At 42.1% G+C, this 23,186-nt stretch overlaps 1 protein-coding gene across 1 annotated transcript in view; it reads left to right on the forward strand.

Moving 5' to 3' along the window:
• Positions 1-20,795, forward strand: part of LOC147693315 (vomeronasal type-2 receptor 26-like) — a 97,632-nt gene extending 76,837 nt beyond the window's left edge. Inside the window, exon 6 of the mRNA XM_086935925.1 lies at positions 19,873-20,795. Within this exon, the coding sequence (XP_086792051.1) occupies positions 19,873-20,795 (923 nt within the window). The remainder of the gene's footprint in view (positions 1-19,872) is intronic.
• The last annotated feature ends 2,391 nt before the right edge of the window (positions 20,796-23,186 follow it).

Here is a 23,186-nt window from a genome sequence, read left to right on the forward strand (position 1 = left end):
TGAGTTTCACTAATTTCGTTGTGAACTCTTACCTTTAGACATGTTGGGCTCAAGCGTCCATTTGTTTGTCTTTTATGCTACATCCGAGATGACCAGTTTTACAGATTCCTTATCAGGGACTTCAGATTACCCTTCTTGACCCTTTCGTGCATCCTGGATTGGACAACTCAAAGGCTGTGGACAGCTAGATCAAGCGCTTTGTGCCTGATGTCTATTACCCGGTGGTTCTCAAATTTAATTTTAGAAATTCAAGTGGTTTCTCTGTTGGTGACGCCGAAACACGCATAGAGATTACCATCTTCATCTACTTAGATCTAGTGACCCTTGATTTATCTTACCATATGATGTATATGTATGTGTCCTTTTTCTATCTTTATGTAAAAATGGATGTAAATTGAAGAAAAAAATATATGTATGGCTAGATTTGTGTTATATTATTGATGTTATGGTATTTGTTTTAGTACAGAATATATGTATGTATAAAATGAAGTGTTCTTACTTGTCTTTTGTGGTACACTGAGTTGCTGTTTATCATTCTTTATGTGTAAGACCTGATTTACAACAGGTTTTAAGTTGCCTAGGAATTGTTACTACTCTAAGCATTGTTTCCCTGTCCTAGTAACGCCTAGCAGATTCAGGGGGTCCTTTTTGATATAGTTGTATTAGACAAAAGTATCTATAAATTCAATTGATCTCATAAATCTTTGTTTATGTGAACATTTTTCTGTACCTTTTTTAAACTAGTTAATTATATAAATATGTACAAAAAGTATACAGCCGCATTTTGTTTTTTTGTTTTCCTTTTTCATATATTCTTTTGAGAGTTCCTTAATTAATTTCAACAATTCATATACCTGAGGCCACTAATTTGGGTTTTCATAATTTTCAGATAAATTCAGTTAAATATGTCTAAAAGAAATCCCTTGAAGGCACTGTTACCTGATACTGTTTTCGTGTTACCCAAGCCTCCAAGGGTTTCTTGGGTTGCCCAATTTATTGAGCACAACTTTTAGAAAGTTGTCATTTTTCTGACCTTAACTCTTTTGTGCCTGTATCCTGCCTTGGGTACCATAACTAAGTGTAACTGTCAGACTCCTAGACACTCACACGATAGATTGATTTGAAGTGACTGGATGGGCCATCTGCTGGCAGGATACGAGGCAGAGCTGAGGACAGCCCCATGTTCAACTGAATAAGGAGTGCTCTGCCTTAACACTAAGGGCTTTGACCTTCACACTATCACTGTAACCAGCTTGGAACAAGATCAAGGGAGTTAGTAAACACCATGCACTACAGAATCACTGTCTAGAACTTTCTCCCACCTTCCAGAATGGAACCAGGGTATAAATAGGGGGCCTCAGACATCATCTCTTCGGGACCTGTGGAGTCTGCTAGGAAGAATAACTGTTGTTCTGCTGAAAGGACTGCTAGTCAGCTGTACTGTTGCCCTGCTTAATTGCTGCTTAGCAGATTTGCTGCTCCCACTTACCTAGGAGAGAAGGACCTGCAACTTCATCTTCAATTCAACACTACCAGAGTGATGCCAGGGGCTAGTCTGCTGGCCTCGTAATCTGAGTTTCAGGTAATCTGAGCTTCAGGGACGTAAAAGGTTTCCCAACATCCAGCACCAGCACCTGGACCGAGCTGAATTTAAGTTTTTGGGCTCTTCACAACCCTGCCTATTCCCACCAAGATGTCACTGCCTCTGCCTTGATTCAGCTGAACGCTCCAGCATCCACCTCCTCACACTACAGCATTGATCGCTCAAATGTCCACCAATGGGATGATGTAGCAATGCCCACCTGCAACACCTAGCCTACTCTTGGAGCTACTCCGGCAGCCTCCTGCAAAGGTCTTCATGCTCCTCGTGGCCCCCTGAAGGTGAACAAGAATCCTGGTGCTAAAAGTTACATTTTAGCTGGCCTAATCCGTGACTATAGCCAACCTGCTCTCCATCACTGTCAGCCTGAATGTGTGCTGTTGACCCGGCCCGGCGTGACCAGATAGCCATAGTTGGCACTTGGTGATGTTTGCCTCTATTTTTGCTAAATGCTTTAAGAATTAATAACATTGGTTCTTCTGATTAGGTTTTAGTTTTTTGGGTGTCCAATAATTTAATAAAATGTACTCTATTTTTTCAAATGATGTTGTGCCTTTACTTTATTACTGTTTGTGTGCTGCATAACTACTTTACACATTAACTCTAAGTTAAGCCTGACAGATTTTTGTACAAACCTACCCAGGGTTAAGTACATATTAATTTTGTGACTTTTTTGTGTTTCAACCTGACAGGGTTTGTGAATGTTGCTTGACAAGGCCTCTCATACCATTTAATCAACAACAACATTTCCCACAGCAGGTATTTTTTACAAGCAGTGCATAGGTCATTGCTATCACTTATGTATTCAGACCATTCATACTAAATCATCACTTACAGTCAGAGGAGCAGTTCATTCAGGCACCAGGATCACCATGCTATTTCATCCTGGCTGCTAATCAAGGCAACCCAAGATGATGAGTTTACAGTTGTTTAATAGGGCCATAACAAGATACCTAGGTGCAAAGCATACTTCTCCCTTGAATGGGGCACCACACCATATGACACACTGAAGAAAGAGAGAGGATGAGAGATGTAGCATTGATGTTAGTGTCTGGTACACAATTACTCACCACTTGATTGTGAAACTTACAGCAGGCCTGATAAAGTAACACTGTTAAAGCAATTATGTCTACTAAGATAGAAGCAGTGTATGCACTTATGCCTCATGGCCAGTATTAAAAATCTTCAGAGCTCAAGTTTTGGACTACATAAAGCATGTTGGGGCTTGCACTACGTATGAATGTGTTAAATTCAGAGAAAAAAAGCACACACATCTTTTTCACTTAAAATGTATTATCTAGCCATGCTTTGACAACTCACCTGCTGTGGGAGACTTACAGTGACACATAACAAGTTATCTTATAGTGATACAGTGGTAATTTCTCAATGCAAAACCTCATGCTACCTCTATTTACAGCTGAAAAGGTGTTGGGCCCTTGACACCATCTATTACCTTCAGGAGACTTTACATAAACATGAACAGTTATAAATGCAAATATTAATTAAGCCAATGAAGAGAGTTGTTGAGTATTTTAAAGGCTTTTACCCAAATGAGCCTAAAAGCCAACCACACCTCCAAAGAGGTCATTATTTATTGCTCTAATTGTTGACAGGCTACACAAAAAAACTTCATATTCAGAAAAACGTGTCCCTGATTGCTTAGTCATGATGTCATGAGGTTTACCCACCCTGATCTCATTCTAAATTCCTAACTATACCCGTTTTAACAAAAGAAGCACAAATGAATAATACATTTATATGTTTTAGCAACATTTACTAGGAAAAATGTTTCATTCTAATTTCCTCCTTCCTGTCACATCGCGGCAGGAAGGATACTTTAACTAACACTGGTACATTGGCACAATCACAAGAATGTAGAGTTTACAGTGGCCTTGACTCCTTCGTGTTTTGAGGCAAGCTGGCACAATCTGTGCATGCTCTCTTCTTTTTAATGCAAGTCACAGTCTTGTTGGATTCACAGGCAGCCATTTAATTCTAGGCCCAAAAACAAAACAAACACAAAAGAGTATTAACTTCAGGTAAAAAACCCCATTATGTTTCCCTCCCTTATACTAATGCCCTGTATTAGTAGTTACCTAGCAAAGCTGTTAGTTTAAAGCAGGTGTTCTTACTGTTTATGTAAAACATGCAAAATGTGCAATGTACAACATAGCATTATTATGCAATAGTTTAAATTTTAAAAGCGCACACACAATGTTTTAGATAGCTTTTCATGCAAAAAAGCGTTTAGCCCCATGTGTAGTGTTTGGTGCATTATTAATTCATACACATTATAAAAAGAGGTGTTATGAACTGAAATATTTTTTGCCTAAATATGCAACTAGCCAAAGTCTTCTAAGACAGGGACAGGGGTGTAGATTATAAGGAAATTGAGCTGGGAAGAGAGAACACATTCTATGGATATTCTTCACAACTAAAAAGGCCACTTAAATCACAATTTTTTCTCTACACTGCAAAAACACATGTTAATTCAGCAAAAGCATTTCAGACTGACTAGGCCTCATTTCATGTCTTATGTGCCATGTGGTTTCACTTGCACCAAAACGTGTGTGTCATTTTAAATGCAGTCTGTCTGAAACACAAAAAAAGCAATGCCTGACTCCAGATGAACTCTGCTCCATCAATCCACCCTTCCTATGATTCACATCATAATCAAATTATTTCATAATTCATCACACTTATTTAATTTCACAGGTGACATTTTTATTGCAAAAGCTGAGCATATAATAATTTTCCTTCTATTTATAAGGCAAACACAAGTTTGGTCTGCAATCAGATCATATATAGCCAACCTCAAATGTTTAGTGCAGAGTTCTATAAGTAGCTTCTTGGAAAAGTTAGTCTTCTTTAAAATAAGTAACTAAAATATTAAAAGGAAAATTCAACCGGACAGTTTCAGCATTTCTTTGCTCTTTGTGGTCACCTTGCCATCAGTAGGGCTCATACAGTGTGGTATTATGTACCCTTTCCATGCAAATTTGACTACTTAGGTGCTGAGAAGCTCCGACAGACCACCATCAATCCTTTGCACTTTTTCAACCAAGAGCTTTCACTCTTATTTTCACTTTGATCAAATTCAGATGTTTCACCACAGCATCTCTCAGATCAAAGTCGTTGCACCATCCATTATGCAGATCTTGTGTAGCAGCTGCAATCTGGTGAGAAACTACACACTGTACATCAACCAGACCTACACAGCAATGGCTAGTGTTCTCATCAGTGTTTTCCACAAGTGCATTTGCATATGCATTTTCAAGCCACTTTGGTGTTGCTGAAACACAGTCTTTTGCAAAAGGTAACTCTGTGCTGCCATTGTGTTGCTTTATTATGCTTGACACTTCAGGCAGATAGCTACAATCCATTTCTGGTCCAATTTGTTGTTTCTGCACTCATTATCTTTGAGACCTGATGATAAAACAGCCAAGAAACTCAAAGTACGATGATCAGTGAAACAGCATGAAACAGCCAACGCGTTTCTCCCGATATGGGCTTCCTCAGGGCAGAAAGGATTCAGGTGGATTACGGTCTTATTGAAAAAAGCCACAGCTGATTTGATAGGTCAGCAGCTAAGCTTGTTCAAATGCAAATAATGTGCAACAATCATAGAAGAAGAAGAGAAACAGAAGACAACTTTTCTTAGTAAGTAAGTAAGTAAATATAGCTTTATTCGATTTTCATATAAAATCATAAAAGCAGAACACATACATCAAATCATATTCACAGTTAATAAATGCTTACATATGCACATACAATTAAAAACAAATGTATAAAAGAGTTTCAGTTGTTATACATTTTAAAGTGCAATATCTACTATCTGCAACAATGAGCAACGTGGAACCCAAAGGAGGGAAGGTTTACCACATGGATTTCCGCAACTTTATGACAGTTCTTAAAAAACATGATACCGCAAAGATCACATGCTCATCTTCAAATCTTAACAGTCTTGAAAAAGCTGGCCTGCAATTTCTTATACCCCAACGTATTAGTAGAGGTTTCAAGTAAAGTTTTCTGGGGTTAGAATAAAAAGTGCAAAAGAACATTATATGCAAATTAGATTGTACTGCGATATTGTCGCATGTGCAGAACGGCTTAGTGGTTGACCAATTGTTCGTGTCAGGTAAAGTTACCATGCGATAAAAAGTCCCAAGGCGTAAACGGGACAGAAGCATTTTATGATACGGACTATGATCAATATTTAGGTACATTTGCAAGCCTTCGTTGGGGGTGATTTCCTGGAAGTTTAAGACGGTTTGTTTGTGTTTTTCAGAATTCCATCTCAAAGTTTCCAGATGGGTGGTTAGTGTTTTTTTGAAAACTGATCTTAAAACACCATCCAAGGATCTCGGGTTATCATAATATTCTGGGTGACCTATCTCAGTAAGTAAAGTTCTTACATATGATAGCCATCTGAAATTTGCAACCCCGTCTAGGGCTAGGCAGTCTTCTAAAAGGTCCCTGTTGAAACTGGCTTCACTTGTAGTCCATACCTTGTGCCATAAAAGAATAGGAGCCATCTTAATTATGTCGCTCAGGTGCTTAACTCCTGTCTCGATATGCGTCATAAATGAAGATGTGGTTTTAGGTACGCTCAAAAGATAGCAGATGAATTGATTTTCACAGCCCTGCAGGGATTGATCCTTCTCGATGCCCCATAATCCCGCCCGTAGGTGGCTGTGGACACGCATTTAGCCCGATATATCTGGGTCAGCTCTTTGATTTACTTGCCACCAACTCTGTTAGAAAAAGCGCGCAGAGCGCCTATGGTGCGAATAAAAGCCAGTTTCCTAGCTTCAATCGCCTGTTTCCAACGGCACCGCCTGTCAAACAGTACTCCCAGGTAGCATAACTTATTTATAGTGGCTATATTTTGTTTATCCAGAAATACACTACAGGGAGCCCTCTTAAGCTTATTGGTGCATGGCATAGTATATGTTTTGGAGATATTCACTTTAAGTCCTCTATCCTGCATATAACCCGCAAATTTAGTCACCGCCCTCTGCAGTCCCACTTGAGTCTGGGACATTATGGCCACATCATCGGCATACAGGAGGATTGGCACTGGTGAGCCTTTCACGGTGAGGTAATCATTTGAGAAGAGGGAAAGGTATTGACCCACTGGGTTTATGTAATATGTAAATAGCCTTGGGCCAAAATGCATCCTTGTCTAACCCCTCTTGAGAGGGCAAATTTTTCGGTACATTCCCCCTTCTTGACATATCTCACTCTTGCCCCGCAGTTGTGGTACAGCTCTCTGATGAAGGTGATTATACGGGCGTCAATACCCATCTCGCCCAGCGTGGACCATAATAACATGTGGTCCACGCAATCAAAAGCGGAACTTAAATCAACGAAAGTTATAAAAAGTGATCCACCTCTAGCCTGAGTATATTTAGCACATAAAAGGGCCAAGTTTAAACACTGCTCGGCTGTCCCTATGCCTTTCCTAAACCCATATTGGAGGTGTGACACAACATTATGGTCTTCCTCCCATTCCTGAAGTCTCTTTAAAATAATCCTACCTGCTACCTTCATTAGGCCATCCAGTAAGGATATTGGCCTGTAGCAGGTCGGGTCGTCTCGGCTACCCTTTTTAAAAATGGGGACCACTATTGCGTCCGACCAGGTTTCAATAAACCCCTTATTCAACACATTGGTAAGCTGGGGAGCCCAGAAGTCCGGTTCGGCTTTATACACGTCTACCGGGGTTCAGTCGGGCCCCGCTGCTTTGCCTGGTGCGCTATCCCTGATTGCATCCTGGACTTCACCTAATGAAAAGGTTAAGTCAATCGGAAATGGGCAAGTTAGGGGATAAGTGTCCCTACTGATTTCTGAGGTTTGGGCTACAGTGGGGCTCGGCCCTAGGGATGTAATAGTATCAGCTAGCTTTGTGTGCTTATATAGATGCCTAAAGTGGGTTAGCCATCTTTCACCCGTTATGGCCAGGTCTATTTTATTACCACTATTGTTCGGGTGGTAAAGAGTTTTGCCCAGCCTCCAGAACTTAGTGGTGTTTTTCTGGGTGGATGCTTCTCTTAGTGTAACCCAGGCTTGCTTTTTTAGAGCCAATCTTCTTACTTTTAATGCAAGTTTATATAATTGTCTGGCATCGCGGATTCTATGGGAATCCCTTGGTTTACGGGCCAGCACTTCTTTTAGGGCTTTTAGTGCTTTCGTGCACTTCCCATCGAACCACCCTTCACTAGATGTATTATTGTTATTCGAAACACGGGTCAGCATGTTTTTGATACGATGTTGAATGTTGGCAAAGGCTGACATGACAGTAGAGGGCTCCGCGTGTTCCTCCAAACAAACATTAACATCAATGGCACATTCAGAGCACAGCTTTGTTAAGAACACACTAGGGACAATCTTCTCCCATTTAACCACATAGCCATTAGTTTTAGATAAATCAATCTTATATGGATACGTGGGATGGATACCATTGTTATCATAACGCCCCTTTACGTTTACACCGATTGAGAGGGGATAGTGGTCGCTAAATACATCTTTGCCAACCGCCCACAAGGTCAAAAACCCAGGGTTAGCAAGGGTTACCAATATAAAGTCAATAGTTGAGTTACAACCTCTACCAAAGAAGGTTGGCTCAAACTGCACGGGTGAGGGACAGGTCTGATTTGCAAAACAAAGGTCAAAATTAAAGACAAAACCATTTAACAACATCCCCATCTTTGTATGAGAAAAGTGATTTGGATTATCCGCCCCAAGGTCTGCGAGACCACACAAGGGAGAATCAGAATGTGAACAGATCGTACAATTGAAGTCCCTTGCCCATATTATTATTGCCCCCTTAAAGTGGTCAACGGTATGAGTCAACTGGCGCAACATGTTGGACATGGTGGGCTCCATTTCACTATCGGTCATGTTATTGTAAAAGTTCACCAATACAATTTTCTCATTCGTGCCCCATTTAAAAGATAGAATTTGAAAATGGGTACTGGAAAAAAAGTTATGAATCTTAACCTCTGCCGTTGTTGAAACATAAACACAGAGCCCACCCTTATTATGGCCCTGTGCTGACGGCGTAGCCGAAGAGTGAAAGGTTTGATACCCAAGGAGTTGTAGTTCTTCACAGCACCATGTTTCTTGGAAACACAGGATGTCATGCATGTGTATGGCGTCTAACCAGGCTTTGTTGGAAACTTTAAAGGCTAGCCCTGCCACATTCCATGAAAGAAGAGAAGAATTGGAATGGGGTACATTGCTAAAGACCACATGTGTGCAACCTTCACTCACAAGAGGTCTTTGCGATTGCAGAGTTGGTGTGTTTGAGGTAGCGAGACGGGTCATGGGGGTAGAAATAGTACGATTATGGGGAGATAAATGAGGCTGATGGGAAATAAAGCTAGGTATCAGGAGATCACCAGGGGAATCTATCCCCTCCCTCGTATTGACCTGATGCGCTTTAGATGGACTGGATGACAAATAGTGGGCAGAAGCGCACTGACGGTTCTGGTGGCCCGCAGGCAGCTTTTCTGTGTTAATAGACTCGTGGAGTCATTCATTGTCATCCAGTCCAGAGAGAGGGTTGTAAAGGTTGGTCAGGGGTATGTTCCAGGAGTCCTTGGGGTTGTAAGAATTTGAATCACCCCAATGTGTAATAGAGTTATGAAAATTTTGCGATGGAAAAGGTAGCTGGCAGGGCGGAAAACAGAAATCATCGGTGGTGTCATAATAATTCTGGCCCTTTAACATCAGCGTGTGGTCTAATCTGTCGGGGGCATAAGGTCTGTACTTTATTGGAGCATGGGTGGGCATAGGATGAGGGAAAGGAGTATTAAAACCTGTGTGATAACTTTGGGCTGGAAATGAAGGTATTGTGGGTCCAAGGGGGGCTTTTGGGCGCCATTTACTGCCAGGATGGTAAGGTCTAGACCGGGCTGGTGGTTGCCTCAACATGGCCTGAGGGTAGAAGTAACTTAGGTTATGGGTTAAGATTCCCCCCTCGCCCGTCCCGGGATACCAGTCGCTGATGTATGTGACCAGTCTGTGATCTTTAAAGTTGACTAGGATCACATCACCTTCGATGTCCTTGGGTCTAGTGCCTACCCAGTGGCATCGCCTGGCCGAGACGATATCACCATTTAGGTGTGGCGGAAGTGGTCTGTTTTTCCTCAACCAATAGATAACCTTATTTTTTAGGTTGGCCTGATGTTCTGGGTTACCTTCAGGCGGAGGCGGAACACCTGTAAGTACAATGACATAGTTTATGCACTCAGGCGGTAGATCAACGGTATTCCTTGATCTTCTATTAGGGTTATGAGATATGTTAGGCGGGGGGTTTATATTGTTATTATTGTTAGGATGCGTACTATGGGGCCTTGTGTTGGAATGAGATTTATCTGTGGTCGTGATGTTTTTCGATGAGGCAATTTTATTGCTATTTTTGTCATTGGAATTACTATTCTGCGAAGGTTTTGGAGTCCCGGCTATGGATGGTGGATTTGCCTTAGGGATACCAATCGCAGGCTTGGGATGTTTAGGTTCTTTGATAGACTGTGTTAAGTCACTTGAAGCGTTTGGTTTAGGGCAAGATATACCCTTTTGATCTTGAAGGATTTTATCGACATTCTCCCCTAATCTTTTGATCCTTTCAGTGAGAGGAAGGATCAGGGCCTTTATAAGGCGGTAAATATCATTAAGCAACCCTGCGTAACTAGGTACAGAAATTGAATTGAGGGTCATATCTTTCATGGGATCTACTGTCCCTACCTTATCAGGAATGGTGAGCGGAGTGTGTGACGAGTGTTTAGGAGGAGCAATTCTCTTTTTAAAGGCAAGCTTCTTTCTTCTCTTCCTCGTGGGGAGCCAGAGGAGGCTTTAGGGCGCTTGATGGAATCCCTAGGCGATGATATTAGAAGCCTTCCCTCAGGGATGCCCAAGGTGTGTTGGTCAGACCCAATTGGGGTGAAAACAAGAGAGGGTATATTTTTATCATAAAGAGGGGCTGGTTCCGTTGAGGGAGTGCTTAAGTCTATGGTCTGAGTGTCAGTTGCCTGGGAGTGAATGGAGTCGGAAATAATAATAATGTCCTTCTGGTCAGGGGATTTCGTCTGAAAAATGAGGGGAATGTCTTCTATAAGGGTAGAAGTGTTAACGTGATCTATGGGTGTAGTTAGATCCATTAGGGATGTTATAGCTGCATCTTGGGGCTGAAGAGGTCTTAGCTTTAACTTTTCGATGGAGAGACGTCGCCCTGCGCGTTTCTCTGCAAGTGTGAGCTCCCTGTCAACATCGCTCTTTATTTTAGCAAAAAATGTATCCAGTGGTCCTAAAATAGGAGACCCTGGGGTAGCTAACACCTGAGTTGCCTCAGAGGTAGACATCTCAGTGGGCGAATGAAACAGGGGGCAGAAGTGGCGGTCACTGATTATATGAGCAGGTAGGGGACAGTGTGATATCAAAACACGAATCTATGTTTCAAAATAGGGGTACCACAATAAGAAATACAAAGTCGTGCAAGAGGGTCCGGTTTTGAGGCCACAGAGGCAAAGAGAGTAGGCCCGGCCCGGCCTCTGTCGGCCCCTGACGGCCACAGACGGTCCCGCCCTTGTCCCAGGCTTCTCCCGGCGCCCTCCCGCGTTGCGGGAGCGATACTTCCTTTATGTAGCTGTCCAAATAACTAGCGGGTGGGCGGGGCCGGCAGGGAGAGCAGCCCAGCTGGTCCAGGGGCGCGCAGGGACTCCTGGTCCTCGGAGTCCCCGCAGTTGCTCGCAGCCCTGCCGGTCAGTGAGAGTTAGCCCCCTTGTCAGTTTCTTGAGTCCGCTTCAAGCCACGCTGCGGATCCGGCGAGGCGTAGCGCCAAGAGCAGGCTCCCTTACAGGGGTTTGGCGTGGCGGCAGGAGCAGGCTCCCTTACAGGGGTTTGGCAGCGTCCTTGATATGCTCGGCGTTTCAGGAGGGAATCCGCTGTGTGCCCGGTGAAACTGCTTTTTGACGCTGAGGGCAGGTGGGCGGGGCCGGCAGGGAGAGCAGCCCAGCTGGTCCAGGGGCACGCAGGGACTCCTGGTCCTCGGAGTCCCCGCAGTTGCTCGCAGCCCTGCCGGTCAGTGAGAGTTAGCCCCCTTGTCAGTTTCTTGAGTCCGCTTCAAGCCGCGCTGTTGGACCCGCAAAGCGGGTCCGGCGAGGCGTAGTGCCAGGAGCAGGCTCCCTTACAGGGGTTTGGCGTGGCGGCAGGAGCAGGCTCCCTTACAGGGGTTTGGCAGCGTCCTCAATATGCTCGGCGTTTCAGGAGGGAATCCCTCGGCGTTTCAGGAGGGAAACTTTTCTTCTTTTTCTACGATTGTTGCACATTATTTGCTGACTGTGGCTTTTTTCAATGAGACCGTAATCCACCTGAATCTTTTCTGCCCTGAGGAAGCCTATATCGGGCGAAACACGTTGGCTGTTTTGTGCGGTTCCACTGATCACCGTACTTTGAGTTTCTTTGCTGTTTTATCATCGTGTCAAGAGAAACCGATTAAATTGGACTTTTATCACATTCATGAAGGACATGTGTCTCAATTTGCCAATTTGATACATTCCATTTCACAAATTTCCTTGTTGCCTCGCCACACGCTTGTTTTGTGTTTATCTAATTATAGTTCCGTGGCAGTGGACTAGGGAGGTGGTCAGCTTTTTACAGTTTTTTGACTGTGTCCAATAGTGTATAGGTAGGTTGTGCAACACTTAATCCCTTGCTGCCATTCTTTTGCTGTGTCTCACATCTTTGAGACCTCATTATGGTCTGATTTCAGAGAAACTGGCAATCTATACCTGGGCATCAGTTTTTGCAATAACATATTTGCCACTATGCAGTTGTCACTTTTCTCAAAAACAGTTCTGATACAACCCTGTTGTTCTGCTTCTGAAACATTTTCTTGAGCCTCTTTTAATCCAACTGTGACGATTTCATCGAATGTATATGCTAACAGAACACGATTTTGTGCCACTGCATTAGCATTTCTCTCTCCCATAACAACAGTGACTCCCAATTGAGCAAATGTACTGCATGTTATGGTAAGGGCAATCAATTTGGACTTAGGTAACTACTAAAAGCCATGAAGCTTTGACAACATAATGTATAAGGAGCACAGCATGTGCTGCTCTTAATGTGTCATTGTTACCTTTCAAATATAGGCCATCTACAAAAGGGACATTGTTGGGCCGACTCAGACATTCATCCTTAAAGTCTGATTTTGGCTTTATGCATATTTTCATGACATTTAGACATTCATATTCAGTTTCATCACAAACCAATTCATTTGCTGACATTTCTGTGAAGTTAGGGTCAAAGGTCATTGGGAAATACATCACAGACCTTTTAAAACAATCATCGTTTTGAAAATGCACTGCAAATTGGTGTATTTCTTTCAAATACGTTTTCATTCCTAGTGCTGGGGTGCGACATTTTCTCTCTTTCAACTCTAGAAATGCTTTTGTGCAATTGTTGTCCAATGGAAGCGGATCAGACACATCCTTGTGAGTCAGCCTCAGTAAAGGTTTAGCCACTATGGAAAGGTTTAGTAACTACTCTCTACAGCAGCTAACCATTCCCAATAAATTCCTGACTTCTTTCTGAATTTGAGGTGGATTTTTCTTGGAAATTATTTCCACCCTCTCAGGTGACACCTTCCAATTTTATGTCCCAGTCATTAATTTTCTTTTTGACAGTACTCCTGCCTATTCTCATGCAATGGCACTGTGATATGAACTTGGCAAAAATCAATTAAAGTAAGCCATTCTTCAGCACATGGAATGTGAAAAAATATATTGGCTGGATTCGGTACCACAGGACAACATGGAAAAATTATTCTTTTAATTTCCTGCACTATTCTGTTCTTTTCATTTATTTTAATATATTATTACTATTTTGTATTGTATTGTAATTGCATTTATATAGTGCTTACTACCCCTGATGAGGCGTCAAATCACTTTTTCGGCGAGTAGCATGCTAGTCCGGAACCCACAAAGGAGTAGTGTTGAATTAGTATAGTGAATTATGAAAGTAATTTTAGTGGTGGATATGTTAGTCAGCTATTTGGACTCAGATGGATAGTGGAGAGATAAAAGAGGGAAAAAGGTTTGCATTTATATAGCACTTGTTACCCCTTATGGGGTGTTGAAGCACTTTTTTGGCCAGTATCACGGTACTCAGGAACCCTTAAAGGATTAGTGGTGAATTAGTATAGTGAAATATGAATGTAAGTTGAGTGGTGGATATTAGTCAGCTATTTGAATTGTAAAGGATAGCAAAGGGATAGAAGAGGAAAAAAGGTTTGCACTTATATAGCGCTTATTACCCCTGATAGGATGTTGAAGCGCTTTTTAGCAAGAAGACCTCTACTCTGGAACCCATAATTATTGGTGAATTAGTATAGTGAAATATGAAAGTAAGATGAATGGTGGATATTAGTCAGGTATTTGGATTCAGAAGTTTAGCAGAGGGATAGAAAAGGGAAAAAGGTTTGCATTCATATAGAGCTTGTTACTCCTGGTTGGGTGTTTAAGCGCTTTCTAGCAAATAGCACTCTACTCCTGAACCCATTAGGTATTATTGTTGAATTAGTATAGTGAAATATGAAAGTAATTTGAGTGGTGGATATGTCATTCAGTTATTTGGGTTGAGAAGGGTAGCAAAGGGATAGAAGAGGGAAAAGGTTTGAATTTATATAGTGCTTGCTACCAATGTTGATGTGCTGAAGCACTTTTTCGATGAGTAGCACACTACTCTGGAACCTATAAAGGATTAGTATAGTGAAATATGAGTGGACATGTTAGTCTGTTATTTGGATTGAAATAGATAGTGGAGGGATAGAAGAGGGAAGGATTGTTTTGTTTTTGTTTTGGTGGTCAAAGCAGTGGGAGGAGGCTTGGGATGAGTACATGGGATTTGGAGGGGAAGAGTCAGAGGGAAGGGTTTAGAAAGGCTTGTTTGGGGGCATTGGTCTAGTAAAAAGAGGTATGGCATAGTGCAAAGAGAGGTAAAGTAGGTAAGAGTCTTGAAAGGGTTATTCTGGGGATCACAGTAGTGATATGGGGGGTGTGGGATGAATGAGAGAGTGGAGGTAGAGGATATATCGATAGAAGTATAGGGTGAGAAATAGCGTTGTGCATTGGAAAGAAAAGTAGAAAGAGGTTTGGAATGAGTCAGAGAGTTGAGGTAGAAGATATATTGAGAGAGGTATTGGGTGAGAAATAGGGTAGTGCATTGGATATGCTGAATTCGAAGACAATTAATAAATATATAGACCCATAAGTACATGGAAAGTATATAGATGCATAAGGAAAGTAAGTATAGGTAGATAAAAGATGCATTAAATAAATTCTGGCTTTCAAGTGTTGTTGTACTTAAAAGATTATTTTTATTAATTTGTTTTAAAACATAATTATTCTACATGTTTACACAAAGCAAAGCACATGTATAGGTACAGATCTATAGTACAAAGAAATGCTTATATAGAGAGGGATAAACTGTATATTTCTGTTTGTGTATGATGGTTATGTGGGAAAGAGTCAAATCATTAGTAGTTTTCCGAAGATAAGGTCGTTGTCCGTGGATCTTATGCTGGGGGGTAAAGAGTTTCATTGTTTGGCTGCTTGAACAGAGAAGAATGTGCCACCCATGTTTTTTTCTAGAGCAGAGGTTCCTTTGTTGAAAGTTTTTGGAGATTTTAGTTCTGATAAAGATCAGTTCAGGTCCATGTATTGCTTTGAGGGTGATACAAAGGAGATTGAACTGGATCTTCTGGCAACCAGTATCCAATGCAGAGTTTTTCCACTTGGGAATTCATTGATAGCTTGGAGTCAATGGTCATTCTGAGGTTTCTTACCTTCTTCAGTACTTTAGGTGGTGATCCCAGTTCAGCAGGCTAGGCGGCGAGCACACATGAGTATTTCCATTTTGGAAGTATTCAATTTGATCCACGGCTCTGAGACAACTGAAAATTGGCACGTTTCCAATGTCTTTGGGGCATTCCAGTTGAAGGGGTATTTGCATGTCATCTACATAGTTATAGCACGTGAGGTTAAATTGATTGAACAGTACCGGTATGGGTGAGATGATAGAGCCTTGAGGAACTCCTGCTTTTGTGGAGTAAGGTTTAGATGTATAAGGTGGGGTATGGATGACATTAGTTCTGTTGCAAAGGTAGGATGGGATTCAGTCTGGAGTAGTCCCCTCTATGCTGGCTTCATAGACTCTTTGTATCTGATTGTTATGGCCAACCATGTCAAAGGCAGCTGAGAGGTCCACGAGAAGTAGAACAGCAACCTAGTTGCAGTCAACTATGTTCTTCAGGTAATCCCAGATGACAAGGAGGGAAGAATCTGTGCCTCTTCCTGGATGGATTCCCATTTGGATGTCTGAAAGTATGGCATTGTCTTCAATGAACTGTGACATCTGGGTGAACGCTGCTCTTTCTATAAGTTGGCCCGGTAAAGGTCTATTTGAAGTGGGTCTGTAGTTGTCATGGTTCAGCGGGTCCAAGTATGTTTTCTTTAGTAATGGGCGTATGTATACGTTTTTGAGTTATTCTGGAAATATTCAAGTAGATAAGGAATAGTTGATGATTCTTCTTACTGGAGTGGTAGCAGATGTTGTTAGAAGAATTGCCTTGAAAGTTTGTAGTGGACACGGGTCAGAAAGGCTGCCGGGAGGTCAGCTTGCATTGACCAGGTCTAAACATTTATTGTGTGAAATGTGTTGGAAGAAACGGAGAGGCTGAGTTAGAGTATTCTTGGATTGTTGTTTTGAAAAAGGGTAATCGCTGGTGCTTTGTCTTTGTTTTAAGTATGAGCACAAAGTGCATGCTTTGTTCATGTAATGATTTGCCAGTTTGTCTGTGAAAGGTTGAGTAATGGTATGAATTCCTACTAGGCACTTCGGTTTATGAAATTCATTGAGTATTTTATAGATATCGTTATTTGCACATTTAGCATTTTGAATTCTGTCTGAATAATACAATTTCTTTGCTCTTTTGATAACTGACTTGTATAATCTGTTAATTTTCTGTAGGCGGAATTTGTCTTGATTAGCGTTTGTTCTGAGCCAGGCATGTTGCAGCTTTCTAATTTGTTGTTTTATGTGGTTTATCTCTGTATTTCTTCAAGGTGCTTGTGTTCTTTTGTTCTGTTGTGTGGTTTTGAGTGGTATCAGAATATCAAAAGCCTCCTGTAGCCACTCATATAGTTTTTGAACATATCTGTACTTGATGTTAGTTGTGTTTCTAAGGGTTCCAAATTGAGTTTGTTCATTGGTCGATAGGTGGATGCACGTAAGGTGGGTTTAGGTTGTTGCTTAGTGTTGTTTTATGTTGGAAAGAAGGCAAATGGTTGTGGCTCCATGTGACCAGAGTTATAGTTTGAAAGGTAACTAGGTCAGTATTAGCACAAATGACATTTTAGAATAGTCCAGCATTGTGTGGGTTTGTAGACAATCTGATGCAGGTTCAGTGTGACTAGGCAAGCGATTATTGATTTTGGATGGAGCTTATTGGGTTTGTCAAACCAAAAGTTGAGGTCACCCAGAACGCATAGGTAGTGTAGTGCGATCAGGTTTAAAAACGTGTCTATAAGTGTGTCTGGGAATGTCACCTTCCTAGGTGGAGGACTGTAAAGGAGCAGGATGTTACAGCAGAAAGATGGTGTAGGATTGCATCTTGTGAAAAGGGCCTCACAATCCTTATGGCAACATCGTCCACTTTAGTGATATGTAATGTTTTCCTGAAAACAACAGCTAGGCCACCTCAAATTTTTTTTGCTATACGATTTTGGATGATCGTGTGATAGCCTAGAAGAATGGCTTCATGCAGGATTGGAGCCATTGTATCTCCCAACCAAGATTCAGTTATGAATAGTATGTTTGCTTTTGTGTCAGTGAAAAGGTCATAGATGTGATGTTTGTTTTTAGAGATCAATAGAGCAGTTATTAGTAGACAGTTTATAGAATGTGCTTTGTTGATAGTGTTTCAGAAAAGGGGGTGGTGATGAACAGAGTGTCTGAATTAAGCAGACCACTCTTACCCAGTCCAAAGATCAGGGCTTGATCCATCACCGTTTTTTAGCTCACTGCACCATCCCAGCTCAGAACCTGGCTACATGCAAATTAGTCTGTTCCTGTCCCAGTGCATGATGGTAACAGGGCAAACCAAACTACAAAGCCAATTCTTATACTGGGAAGGAAACAAGCTTCCGGGGACCGGTTTCTGACATTTCAGCCATCGTCGGCCCGGCTTGCTTGAATCCTGATGGTGCAATGAGCAAGGGACTCACATCTGAGTATACCCTTCCACGCTTCCCCGGAAGCTTGTCTCCTTTCTGGTGAAGAATTGGCTTGGTAGTTTGTTCTGCCCTGTTCCCATGATGCACTGGGCCAGGGACAGACTAATTTGCATATAGCCAGGTTCTACTACAAAGCCAATTCTTATACTGGGAAGGAAACAAGCTTCCGGGGACCGGTTTCTGGCATTTCAGCCGTCGTCGGCCCGGCTTGCTTGAATCCTGATGGTGCAATGAGCAAGGGACTCACATCTGAGTATACCCTTCCACGCTTATGGTGGACAAAATGATTCAGAAAAGGGGGTGGTGATGAACAGAGTGTCTGAATTAAGCAGACCACTCTTACCCAGTCCAAAGATCAGGGCTTGATCCATCACCGTTTTTTAGCTCACTGCACCATCCCAGCTCAGAACCTGGCTACATGCAAATTAGTCTATTCCTGTCCCAGTGCATGATGGGAACAGGGCAAACCAAACTACCAAGCCAATTCCGCCCTCAGCCTTGATGACCAGGCTGTGACGCACTAAGCCCTAGGAGTCAGGTGACCCCGTCAACCAATGGGAACCATAGCCCTAACCCTAACCAATCACAACACTAGCCCTAAACCTAAGGACCAATAGGAAACCAAGACCTTACAACTAATCATAGCCCTAGCCAAGCACTCAATCAGGGGCAACACCCTAAACCCTATGTCCAATAGAAAGCCTAATTCCCAAACCTAGTCCCAACCATGTTCCCAGCAGCCAATCACACAGGAAACCATAACCCTATATCTAGTAGAAAGCTTAAGCCTAACCCTAGACTTAACCGTAGATCCAGCAACCAATCAACCAATCAACGGTCTAGGCCCTTCGATCCTGAGAGACATGGTCACCCCGTATAAAGCACCGAGACTCCTGCGCTCGGACAATGAGCGCCTGGCTAATGTCCCAAGATTCAGGAGGGTTCGCACTGGTGGTCAGTAAAAGCCTCCTCAGGCTGGAACTCGCTCCCACGCTGTCTGCGGCTGGAACCCTGCTATCTACGCTTCCGCAAACAGCTAAAAACCCTCCTCTTCCCCAAATAGGACCACCTTTCCATTCTTGGTCATCGCAAGTTCTTACAGCGCAGGGATGCCTCCGGGTCACCAGGCGCTCTACAAATCGTTAAATAAATAAAATAATAAATAAAAACACAGGAAAGCCTAAGCCCTACTCCCAATAGAAATAAGAGGGGAGGTTGGTTTCACTCACCTGTTACCATAAAATGGGAGCTGGAGGTTGATTGATTTACAGAATTAGGAGGGAAAAACAGATAGTCACAGGGAATGAGAGGAGAAAAACTCCAGAGTTTGGACTGCAAATCCCACAATTCAATAGGTTAAATGAAAACAGTCACCGGCAACCACAAGTTTCTACTCAAAACAGTTAAAAATGATGCAATCACATGCAGGGAAAATCGTTTTTTACATTTTAGGAAAGAGACAGCACTATTCTGCCTCCTTACCACCTGCTGGACATTGGATCACTGAAATCTGAGGTACAGGGAAACTGCAGTTCACAAAATGGTGGAATGAGGAATGAGCAGAAATTTTTTTAATGCAGCAATCCCTGTTATCTTGGCACATATGCTGCTACTACTGAGCTGCTGCCCCTGGCAAGACCTAAATGATATCCATGTAAGAAACCAAGCTTTAATGAGTGTAAACCCTTTTGTGTATGCGACAAGAGGTGTACTGAAGCCAACAACTCATTGAATTAAGAAAGTACTGTTGTGTTTTAGGATCTTGGCAATATCTTGGCTATTTAGATTTAAGGTTATAAAAAAGCCCATGCTGTTCTTATCAGTCTCATGTTGTTGTGGATTCAAATGTGCCTCTCTGTTGTATCTCGCCTACTCACAGGCATGTTTAATGATTCTTTTGGCCAAACCATCAAAATACGTTTTTCTAAGAAGACATATTTTGAGATAATGAAAACTGTTTTTTTTCTTTCGCAGATGCAGTGAAATGCCTCAAATGTGGTGAAACCCAGTGGTCCAATAAGAGACATGATCGATGCGTTCAAAAGCAGGTTGAATTTCTAACAATGGATGATCCCCTGGGTCTAACACTGGCCGTATGTGCATCAGCGATGGCCCTTACCACTGCTTCTCTTCTGTTTCTCTTCAACAAGTACAAACACACTCCTATTGTGAAAGCCAACAACCGGGAGCTCAGTTACCTGCTCCTGATCACCCTCATGTTCTGCTTCCTCTGCTCCTTCATGTTCTTTGTTCGCCCTACGAAGCTCACCTGCATGCTGCGGCAGACTATGTTTGGGGTAATTTTTACTATCAGTGTCGCCTGTGTTCTGGCAAAAACAATTCTTGTTGTTCTTGCTTTTAAGGCCACAAATCCCAGCAGCTCTTCAAGTACATGGCTGGGAATAAAAACACCATTTTGTATAGTTTTCTTCTGTTCGTTGATCCAAATTGTAATCTGTGTTTCATGGCTAACACAGTCTCCTCCATTCCCAGAAATGAACATGAAGACTTACAATGAGAAGATAATCCTTGAGTGTAATGAAGGGGACACCACCTTCTTCTACTGCATGCTGGGATACATGGGCCTCCTGGCCACAGTCAGCTTTATTGTGGCCTTTCTGTCAAGGAATCTCCCTGGAAGCTTCAACGAGGCCAAGCTGATCACCTTCAGTATGCTGGTGTTTGTCAGTGTGTGGATCTCCTTCATCCCGGCGTATCTGAGCACACGGGGGAAGTACATGGTGGCCGTGGAGGTGTTTGCCATCCTTTGCTCCAGCGCTGGACTGCTGGGATGTATATTCTTTCCCAAGAGTTACACCATTCTTGTAAGGCCTGAAAGAAACTCCAGGTCTTACTTAGTAAGAAAACACATAGCTAATAGAGTCAAAGAGAGATAATGGCCAGTGATGCGTTTTCTTTTCTGGTACACTGATAATTAATCAGGATGATTGACAATCATGATGACCATTAAAATTGACATTACAAAACAAGTAAAATGTAATGGAGTCACATAGACTACTGACGTTTATCAATAGTGGGAGTGCTGGCATTTTTCACGTAGGACCTCATAGCACATTACCTTTTAATGCTGATTCATCCAGTAACTGGTAACACCTCTGATCTGTGTTGTTTTACTCTAAGACTCCACCTGCTGGCAGTGACCCGAATTTCCCACTTATAGCTGGCTTCTCAGGGTCCCACTGGCACCCCCTGGTAACAGCCCATTATCTCCCTGAGAGTCATGATGCTCTTGATATCAGTAAAAGGAGGGAGATAATGTTTACCTAAGTAGTTACTCAGGGCCTCATTTATAAAGAATTGGCCTAGGGCTGCGCCACAAGTCATTTTGCTGTGTTGCCCTATGCTAATTCAAAAGGGCAGGAGTGCACTCCTGTCCTTTCAGCGAGTGCTTTCAAAACAGTCCAGATCATCACAGTCCGATAGATAACTATATTAACACTGATGACCAATCAGTCAGTCTATCACTCATCAAGCCTTAATTGGCAAGATCATTGTTAAAGGAGCCTACGCTCAACTAGAAGTTCACACCAATGCCTACCATCTCTTGCACTACTTCTATTTTTGCATCAGGTCATGTGCCGCATGAAGACTGCTACCTTGCACATCACAGACAATGCCCTCCTGGCTGCAGATTACGGTGATCCCTTTTTCTTTATATTGTCAAAATTCCCAGCTGCCTTTCACACAGTCAATCATCTAACCCTCGTCAAAACATGGAGTCTCACATGGGATTCACTGGGTATGTCTTTCATTGGTTCTTATCCTGCCTTATGAATTGATACCTATTTGTTGACATGGGTACCTCCAGGTCCCATAAGATCCCTAGTACATGTGAAGTGCCCTAGAGCTCCACGACATCTCCTTCCAGCCTCAGTCTCTACATGTAACTCCTCAAGGCTTTACTCTTAGATAAGAGTTCAAGATTCACCAATATGGGAAAATCACACAACTCTTTCTGGAAGTCTCCTCTACTCCAAAATATCCAACACTTCAAACACTGTCTTGCCCCAGCCTGCCTATTTGAGTTAGCATTGCAAGCAAAAGAAGTTGAGCTGGCATGCACTGAGGGTTTTTTTTACAATCTCAGAAATGTGCAACACACAAATAAAGCAATGTCCAATTAGTGTTTTTTCTTCAAAAATGAAAGGTACCTTCTTGTTCTCACAAATACTCAAAATGACAAATATTTCAATTTTTCAGGTGGAGTCACAAATTAGAACTCTTGATTTAAGGTGCTTGCAGTATATTTCATTGCAAATCACGTACCCTAAAGAAATATCATAGAGTGCAACTAGCCCTGTAGATTTAATTGGCTCCTATCTCTATGAAAAACTATGTTACAAACTGCGCACCAGCAGGATTTAATCCCACAAAAGTATCTGTCAAGGCCAATCCATTGGAATGTGTTTCTCTCTTTCTTAGATCGCGGGCGCAGCATGGACTTCCCCTATGACAATCTAACGACCACTGAATAGTAAAGTAGGTATATAACATAATTTCAGTAATAGGATAAATTATTCCAGGGGAAGGGTTTTGGGAACAAACATTAAATTGATCTAAAATGGAAAAAACACCTAAGGAAAAAAGAGCGTACAAGTGAATGCCTATTTTAAGATTCTGTTCCAAATGTATCCCTAGCCAATGATGAAGAACAGATGATATACTGAGTTTACCTTTCGGTACTCTCTCTCTACATCTCCTATAAACAAAACAAAAATATAAACAAGATAACTCCTCATTGGGTCCCTTCACAAATCATTTAGATTACATGAGAGGACACCCACACATATCTAGAAACCAGCCCTAGGTTTTGTTTGTACTCATTGGAGGAGATTTACATATTGTGCATGTAACTCATCACAGACATCCAAATTTGCTGCACTTTATTTAGGATGGGGGAAAACACAGCACAGAACCATAACTACTATGATTGGCCTGCTGCTCCACCTCCTGAGCTTGTGTCTTAATAAGGCTGTCTTCCATAAAGTACAGCTGTGCACCATGGCGCATAGGTCAGTGACCTCTGTGTAGCATATGCATTGTACTGGAAGCATAATCTTCCAGTAGAAGCTCATATGCTGAGGCTAACTCAGAAGGAACACACACATTGAATATATGTTATGCACTTCTATACACATGTATGTTTTCATTGAAGAGATGAACATATCTCCTCTTGTTTATGGCTCCCTGAAGAAGGTGATAGTTTTAATTACAAAGCCTTGTTTGACTACCTTAGTATATTGGGCTTTATGTCAAAAACTATGGGT

This window comes from Lissotriton vulgaris, chromosome 8, assembly GCF_964263255.1.
Source record: "Lissotriton vulgaris chromosome 8, aLisVul1.2, whole genome shotgun sequence".
Taxonomy (NCBI): Eukaryota; Metazoa; Chordata; class Amphibia; order Caudata; family Salamandridae; genus Lissotriton; species Lissotriton vulgaris.